Genomic DNA, 9,037 nt, shown 5'->3' with positions numbered 1-9,037 from the left:
GACGAGGGCTTTAATTAAATTTTTAATTTAATTTAATTTTTATTTTTAGTAAGATTTTTTTGTAAAAATAAATTAGTGCGACTTTATAAAAGTAATAATTTTTGAAAATATGGTGAAGAAGGGTTAGAGAATATATGGGTGGGGAAGAATCTTTACATATGAAATATGCTTTAGTTTTAATATATTAATAAATAAATATTAGTGAATGGAAATGGATCTAAGCTTGTGAATTGTGATGAATGAGCGTCATTTTCTCACCGTGCACATGTGTCTTTCTTCAATCTCGGCGTGCACTCAAAAACATACACACAAATTTAATCAATCCAATCCTCCATTTTTCTTTTTCTCCTACCTCTTTTTGGTTTAAATCGAAACCCCAGACCCGAAATCAAAACCCCCCCTTTCTCCTCCCTTCCCCTAATCTCTCACCCCCCTCCCCTCTCTCTCTCAGAGAGATTTTTCTTCGTTTCCTTCTGTATCTCTAGGGTTTTAATTTCTTCTTCATCTCATCGTTCTGTTTTATCTGCTATATCTAGCTAGGGTTTCTTTTTTCTTTTTTTGTTACGTCGGTTTTTGTAAATATGGATCGATCCGATGGCAAACTTCACAACAACTTCTCCTCCTTATCTTCCTCAGGTTTCTTTCCTCAATTCCTTCTTTTCTTTTTCGATTTTCCCCCGTTACTTAATTAGTTTGATTTTATGATGCGAAAAGATGATGAATTTTGCTTTGAAAGTTCGGATCTTTATTTTTTTCCTTCTTGGGTACCAAACGGGTCTTTACTGTTAACCCCCACTAACTTTATTGTATTCGCTTGATTACGTGTTTATCTTAAACAAAACAAAGGTTTTTTTTTTTTTTTTATGTTTCTTGCAGTTGATGGTTATTAAGCTATATTATGCTGGTTGATCGCGTATACGCTACTGTTTAATTGCTGAATTAGTTAGTGGTTTTGCAGATAATGCGCTTTTTGATGCATCCCAGTATGAATTTTTTGGTCAAAATGCTATGGAAGAAGTGGAGTTGGGGGGTCTAGAAGACGATGAACAGGATGCTCCTGTGTTTGCTTCCCCTGAAGATGATGAGTACCATTTGTTTGATAAGGGAGAGGTGAGATTTTGTTCATTCGGTTATCATTGAGCGGCCAACTCTGGTTTCTTTTCTATTGCTTTTCAGCTCCTGCTATTTTTTCATTCCCATGATATCAATTATGACTCTAAACAATAATTTGCATTAGAGTTCTTTATTTGAGCCAAAGTTGTTTCATAACTTAATATGTTTTGAACTTACATTTTGCTCTGTACCTTTTAATCTCAGTTTTACACACTCCACCAGTTAGCAATAAAAAGTTCTATTCTGTGGTCATTTTGGGAATTAGATTTTTATTAAGCAGATTATATCTGTCAAGTTCAAAATTTGAAATTGCTACTTATTTAAGGTAGTCAGACAATAATTGCGTTTCAAGGTTTTCTCATTGGCATGTATTTTAAATTTTGTTGCCCAGGTGAAATGAGTTTTGCATTTGTAAACTAGGTACTTTATCTATCTAATCGAACTCTCTCTTCCTGATATGTGATCATTTAATGGCGTTAACATGCATGGAACATATTACTACAAATATATGCTTGTAAACACACTATGGTTTTCTTGAATTTTTAAATAATGAATTGGATAAAAAAATAGTTGCTTAATTGTTGACAATGGATATGTGAAAGTAAAAAGATGTACTCAGAAAAAAAAGCTTTAACAGAACATGTGATTCCTATATTTGTATTGTCATGCATCAAGTGCAACAGCTATTTTATTAGTTTTTGGTTGCATTTCATTCATCTTGCAAGGATTTTATGTCATTGTTATCCACACTCTTGTACATTGATCTTATTTTTGCCTTATTTCTAATTTTTAGTTGTTGGTATTGCCGTTCATCCCTTCAGCTATATTCAGTATATATTCAGTAAACGATAACTAGGCTGAACTCAAAACCTTGGTTTCAACTTTCTCTACTTTGGATTTTGAAACATGACTATTTCTGTTCTGATTTCTGTGTTATTCATTTGCAGGTTGTAGGTTTAGGCTCTTTATCTGATGTGGATGATCTAGCTACTACTTTTGCAAAGGTTGGTTATTTATGTATTTATAAATGTTTGTGGTGGGATGATTTCTGTAGTTGATGTTCTAACTAACTCTTGTTTATAAGATTTGGTATACTTGTTTCTTGAATTTCTGGTTATCTTTATTTTATATTGATCTTTGTGCTGAAAAACTGGGATTTTTGTTTTTTATGTTCCATTGATGTTTGTTATATTTGAAGGTTGTTTATCATGCAACACGGACTTGATTTTGTATTCTATACTGAAGTTTGTCTTATAGGTTATGGTTTACCTTTTGGTTGACAATGTCAATTACGGCTAATTTTGGATCCATGTCTTGATTTTTTTGCATTATGAAATGATCAATTGCTAACTCTAGATAAACTAAGATCTTATCAAGTATAGCTTGTGATCTGGACTATTACCAGTCATGGCACAAAGATTTAGACATGGAAAAAACTAAAAGAAGATTATTTTATGTGTAGTTTTCTTTTAATGGGAATGATTTTGACATGTTAATAATTCAAAACTAATGATAATCCACAGTTTTAGGCATTAAAAAAATGTAAAAGAATATTCTTTGATGTGGTTTAGTTGGGATGATCTCATAATCAATGGACTGTTTCTGATATATTCATTGTATTTGAAAGAAATTATTTAATAAGCTTCTGTTATTTCTGTCTACAAATGTTTCACGTCATAAAATTACTTTTTAGATAGTAATGACTTTTGTTAGAAAAATGTGGAAAGAAGATGAACCGGATTTTTTTATCACTTGACATTTGGCACTCATAGTTGGGCTGTATAGTATCAAGCTTGCCTTGCAAAGCTATTTCCTTATCCTCATGTTGTTCTCAATGTTGAGAAGGGGTTTCGTAATTTCTTGTCCCTGTATTCCAGCATGTGCTGGTAATGCTTTATGACCTCAATATTGGGAAGAGAGCGTTGGACCTAAAATTACACTTATTGGAATTGTTGTAGAGAAACATTCGAGCTATGGGAGATTTTGGGGTTTACTGCACAGTTCATCTAACTTGTTGGATAAAACATTAAAATTTAGAAATGGAGTAAGATTGGCTTCTTGGATATATTATGTTCTTACTTTGGCCTCAGTCCAACCTAACTTAGGTGTTGCTCTTGGACTAAGTTTGCAATTTTTTCAATTAAAAGCAAAATTGACTGAAAAATGTGATTGCATTTTCTATTTTGGTAAATTTGTTTTGAAAAGCATGGATCTTGCATCATGCCCTGGTTCATCGACTATAGCTTTTCTTTCTATTTTGATCATGTGATGGAAAACAAGGAGAGCACAACTTGCATTAGCAATAAAGAAGAAAGTGAAACTGATTGAGAAAATATCCTGCTGTTGCTTGTTATATGAGATAATTGCCAACAACAATGTGGACTGTGATAGATTGCATGACTTTTAGTTCCAGTGACTAGACGTTTAGAGTTCAAGCACTAGCAACCTGGAATATAAAAGAAAAAGAGATAGCGAGGGAGAGATTCATGAAGATATAGTTCCAAAGACTAGAAGTTGTGAAGGTAAATTAAGAGTTGAAGAACCTAGAATTTGGGCAAAGTAGAGCAAGACCATAAATAAAATATCACAGCAAGACACTTATACGTATTGAGATTGATGAAAGGCAGTTAAATAGTGGGTGGAGAGAAGGGAAAGAGAGGGAAAGGAAAGAAAGAGTAAGAAATGTAAAAGGAAGGGGGAGGGGTTGAGGATTCTTCTGTTTTGGAGCTGGTGAGCCCCCCCCACCCCCCCCACCCCCAAAAAAAAAAAAAAAAAAAAGAAAGAAAAGCTGCATGAAGTTATGTTGTCCTAAAGTGCACTTGCTTAACTCACCCTGTTGTTATTGTTCTGATTTTTTTTCCTTTCTTGTTGGTTGGATTTTAATATATTTCTCTTTTTTCCCACAGTTGAATAGAGTTGTTACTGGGCCAAGAAATCCAGGAGTTATTGGTGATAGATCTGGATCTTTTTCAAGGGAAAGTGAGTACAATTATGCCATATTTTATGCTATCGTTATTGTAGTTATGATCTGTACTAATGAACGATACTTGAAAGCAATAAAATCTTTTATCTCACTTCTCTGCTTGAAAATCTCCAGAGCAAGGCTCTTACCTTCTTAAATAGTTTCCTGTAGAGCTAGGTTCTAGATTGGTTGATGACTCTTCTTAGTATTTAGAAATGCATATTTGTTTTTCCTGATGTTCTCTTTAAATACTTCTGGTTGGTGTCTCTTATATTTGCCTCTTTTCCTTTTCTGTATATTGTTTTCATATTTTTCTATAAGTTTTTTGTTGTTTCTTGGACACTGTATTTTGGTCTCTTGCTGCAGTTCTGATACTATTGATGATATGCTTTAATGATGCCCTCCGTTCAGATAACTTGGTCTCAGTTTCTTTTACATGTACATGCTTGATATATTGCTGATCTGACTTCCTTCTGCATTTTCTTTTTCAAGGCCATTCAAGCTTTTTGCTTTTATATTTTTCCAATATGTATGCAAGCTTGAATATGTTTGTTCTTGTCCTAAGTCCTAACATGATTTCAGGGTGAATCATGTCTTTTTCTTAAACAAATCTTTATTATTTCTATGAAGGTGGCTAACTGAAAGATAAGTTGAATATGATAATTGCAGTTACTCTACTAAACCTCCTTTCTTTACCTGAACTTCTTGTCATTTAAGATAACAGGATAGACTTTCTTATTTATGTAAGATGCATGAGTTGTTAATTAGAAATTCCTAATTGGTTCAGAGCTTTGCCCATTTTTGAGTAATGGATTTGTTGAATTTTATTTATTTCAATGGTGGTAAGTGGTTGATATACTTTTCTGTTTGAGATTGCTTATGTTTCATGCTGTGAACAAATCTTTTCAGGTTCTTCTGCTGCTGACTGGGCTCAAGATGGAGAATACGTAAACTGGATGGATCAGCATCTTTTTGATGCAGATGATGCTCAAGACGGCAAGAGATGGTCTTCGCAGCCACAACCATATGCTCGTGTTTCTGACTCAAAGCCTTTGTATAGAACTTCTTCATATCCTGAGCAGCAACCCCAGCTGCATCGTTTCTCAAGTGAACCAATTTTTGGGCCAAAATCGAACTTCATATCTTTCCCTCCTCCTGGTAGCAAATGCCAGCAGTCTTCACCTGCTCACCTCAATATTTCTGCTCTTTCCAGTGGATCTCAGCCACCCTTCTCTGCAGCAAGCCTCTCTCCATTGTCCAACTCTAGTCTTCATCTGGCTGGTTTATCCCATGGATTGCATTGTGGTGGTAATGTGCCCCAGTTAACATCTCCTGGCCTATCTTTTAGTAGCAGGTCACATAATCTCTGGGTTAACCACTCCGGTCTATTACATGGAGATCATGCTGGTCTTTTGCATTATATGTTGCAACAGCAAATACCTCATCAAAATGGTCTAATTTCCCCACAGTTAATGTCACCACAACAGCAGAGACTGCACCATTCGGTTCAACCTTCTTTGGCTCATTTTGCAGCTTTGCAATCTCAGCTGTATAATGCTCATCCTCCATCACATAAATTGATGCTTGGACTAGCTGATATTAGGGATCAACGAACTAAATCATCACAAAGAAAGAGACAGAGCTCGCGTATTTCCCAGCAAAACTCTGATACTGGTAGCCAGAAAAGTGAGAGTGGGTTGGTGCAATTCAGATCCAAGTATATGTCTGCTGAAGAGATAGAGAGCATTCTTAAGATGCAGCATGCTGCCACACATAGTAATGATCCTTATGTAGATGATTATTACCACCAAGCTTGTCTTGCCAAAAGATCTTTTGGATCCAGGGGTAAACATAATTTTTGTCCATCTCACCTGAAGGATTTACATTCTCGATCCCGTAACAGCGGAGAGCAGCATTTGCATCTACATGCTGATGCACTTGGGAAGGCCCCCCTCTCTTCCATTCGAAGACCTCGTCCCCTGCTTGAAGTTGATCCTCCCTTAGGTTCAGGTGATGGAGGTTCTGAACAGAAAACTGAGAGGCCTTTAGAGGAGGAACCTATGCTTGCAGCTAGAATCACCATTGAAGATGGTCTGTCTCTTCTTCTTGATGTAGATGATATTGACCGGCTCATACAATTTAGTCAACCCCAGGATGGTGGGATCCAGCTCAGACGGAGGCGGCAGATCCTGCTTGAAGGTATGGCAGCATCACTGCAGCTTGTTGATCCACTTAGCAAAGGTGCGCATGCAGTTAAATGTGTTGCCAAAGATGACATTGTGTTCCTAAGATTAGTCTCTCTTGCAAAGGGCCGTAAGCTGGTCACCAGGTTCCTTCAGCTTCTTATCCCTGGAAGTGAGCTTGTTCGAGTAGTGTGCATGGCAATTTTCCGTCACTTGAGATTCTTGTTTGGTGGTCTTTCTTCTGATCTGGAAGCAGCTGAGACAATTACTAATCTTGCAAAGACTGTTTCTACATGTGTTAATGGTATGGATCTTCGTGCTCTCAGCGCTTGCCTTGTAGCAGTTGTTTGTTCTTCAGAGCAGCCACCACTTAGGCCCCTGGGAAGCCCTGCTGGGGATGGTGCTTCTGTTATTCTGAAATCAGTTCTTGAAAGGGCCACTCAACTTTTAAGTTATCCTTCTGGAAATTGCAGCATGCCAAATTATGCTTTCTGGAGGGCGTCATTTGATGAATTTTTCACTCTTCTTACCAAGTATTGCGTGAATAAATATGAGACGATCAAGCAATCAATACAGAACCAGTCTCCAACAATGGAAGTGATTGGTTCAGAGGCAATGAGGCAAGAAATGCCTTGTGAGCTTCTTCGTTCTAGTCTTCCTCACACAAATGAAGCTCAGAGGAAGCTTTTAATGGACTTTTCCCAGCGTTCTGTACCCATGAACGGAGCCAATTCCCATGCTGGGAGTACCAGCCAAATAAACTCTGAATCAGTGAGGGGTTAAGAAAGGGAGCAGGTCAGTGTGAAAAATGTGCACTCGATGGAGTGTGGAATGGGAGAGCAGAAACTAGGGCTGTGTGTTTTACTTGAGGAGTCTGGTTTAAAGGGGCCACCATTATCTTATCTGCAGTTCATTGCATTGGACACTCTGCTTCTTGTCCATTGTCAACTTCCAATTGTAATTGTGTAGCTTGCCCCTCACAGCTCTCCCCTTCCTTTCCCCCTCTCTTTACTTTTTATTTATTTATTTTATATTTTATGGTGTTATTATTATTTTTCTGTGTTTAAAAAAGAAAAAGCCTTGGGAGCGAAGGAATCGAAGATTGGGAAGTTGATGGAACTTACAGTAGTAGCAGTTGTAGAAGTAGCGGATGAGTGTGTATTAAGTTAATGATGGGAGTTGTGGGGAGCTTTATTTTGGTGCTCTGTTGCGAGACTCCAGTACAAGTGGAAGCGTAGTAGTTTAGAACTTAGAAACAATGTACAGCTTGCTGGTCTTCTTACAGAACCTTTGGAAACTCCTCTTTTTCTTTTTATGTGCTGTTTGGTTACATTAGTTCTGAGGTAGTCTCACAATCGATGATGTACCACTGTTGCTGTACTTCTTTTGTTTGGGGGGGTCTATTTGTTGAAAACTGACTAGTTATTCAAAGGGCCTTCTTCTCTGAGCCATCACAATCCATCCTGTAATAAACTAAAAAGGTCCTTCCAATGTTTAACTAGAATCTATTCTATTGCTTATATTGTTGCCTTCTTTTGATATATTTTTAAATTTGTGATTTCTTAATGTCTAATTGATTCGATGATCTTAATTAATAAATTGATTGAAAAACTAGATATTTTATATTATATTGCAGTCTAACCAAGGGGTAGTTATACCTTTTAATCTTTTATATAACAAAAATTTTAAGAACTTATCCTCACAATTCTTTGCCATTTTCTTAGTGAAAAATTGAAGTTACTTTCTAAGTAAGGAAGGTCCAAAGGACTACCTCTGTTTACGCATGGGTCAAGATTTTTATTTTTACTTTTTGCATTTTATACAAAAATGGTAATATTTCAGTTTTGGTCCCTATCTTAATATAATTATATAAAACATATGGGTAACCTTTTTTTTTTCTCCTTTTCCTTCTGCATTGAAACGGTAAAATTTTAATTTTGGTCTCTATACTCAAATTTAAGGTTGTATAACAACAGTTAAATTTCAATTTTTGTCTTAGTGCAACGCCCAAATTTAATATTTAATCTTTATATTTAAATTTTTTGACAAAAATTGGTTCCTCGAACTTTTATAATGTCATTTATTAGTTCAAATGTTTTATTTTGATTAAAATGCTTATGTAACTTTAAGAGTTGTAAAACATTGTTAAAATTATTTATTAAATTTAAATTTATTGCAATGTTATTTTTGTTACATAGTTATTAAGTGATTATTTTTTAATTTCAAAATATTATATCAATGAATTTAACAAAAGAATTTAATGATGTTAGGAGTTGAGTCTAAAATTTTAAAATTTAAAAATAGACATACCAATAAAAGTATGAAAATAAATTTGAAACACAAGAGTATAGAGACTTAAAATATATTATAATATTATAATATTTACTTTATAATTTACCCCAAAATATAATTAACTAGTGCAAACGTGATAAGAAGAGCTATACTAGTTCTATTTTATTCTATATATACATATGAAGGTTGTTTTACGAGTCAAGTAGCGGTGTGATTTTCTTGTAGGCTAGTTATGTTTTTTTATAGATTTAATTCTAAATTGAAATTGTTTGAATATGTATTTGTATTTGAATTATATCTATAAATGTAATATTGCATTAGGAAAACTTAAAAGAAAGTTGTAACGGTGTGGCTTCATTTAGTAAATAAGGTAATGTGTTCGATAATGAAGCATTATACATAATTTGGTTGATAATTATCGATAAATTTGGCAAATGGATCATAGTAGGTAACTTTAGGTATAGACATTTAAAATCTTAAATTTAAT

General features: G+C 35.0%; 1 protein-coding gene across 2 annotated transcripts; it reads left to right on the top strand.

The window, feature by feature from the left end:
- LOC108473532 (protein PAT1 homolog 1-like) lies at positions 1–7,778 on the top strand. 2 transcript variants are annotated; one of them, XM_017775157.2, is made up of 5 exons: positions 1–636; positions 959–1,110; positions 2,061–2,117; positions 4,020–4,092; positions 4,985–7,778. In XM_017775157.2, the coding sequence occupies exons 1-5, from the start codon at positions 582–584 to the stop codon at positions 7,039–7,041; spliced, it is 2,394 nt and encodes a 797-aa protein (XP_017630646.1). In that variant the 5' UTR covers positions 1–581; the 3' UTR covers positions 7,042–7,778. The 2 variants fall into 2 exon arrangements, with proteins under 2 accessions (XP_017630646.1, XP_017630645.1); XM_017775156.2 differs by having other exon boundaries at positions 78–636; positions 944–1,110.
- Positions 7,779–9,037: the final 1,259 nt, after the last annotated feature.

Source organism: Gossypium arboreum, chromosome 11 (assembly GCF_025698485.1).
Source record: "Gossypium arboreum isolate Shixiya-1 chromosome 11, ASM2569848v2, whole genome shotgun sequence".
Lineage (NCBI taxonomy): Eukaryota > Viridiplantae > Streptophyta > Magnoliopsida > Malvales > Malvaceae > Gossypium > Gossypium arboreum.
This window is presented reverse-complemented; position numbering and strand designations above follow the sequence as displayed.

Coding starts and splice junctions, on each gene's coding strand:
- LOC108473532 (XM_017775156.2), top strand. CDS start 582: ATGGATCGATCCGATGGCAAACTTCACAACAACTTCTCCTCCTTATCT. Junction 2,118..4,019: donor TAGCTACTACTTTTGCAAAG/GTTGGTTATTTA, acceptor TTTTTCCCACAG/TTGAATAGAGTTGTTACTGG. Junction 4,093..4,984: donor TGGATCTTTTTCAAGGGAAA/GTGAGTACAATT, acceptor AAATCTTTTCAG/GTTCTTCTGCTGCTGACTGG.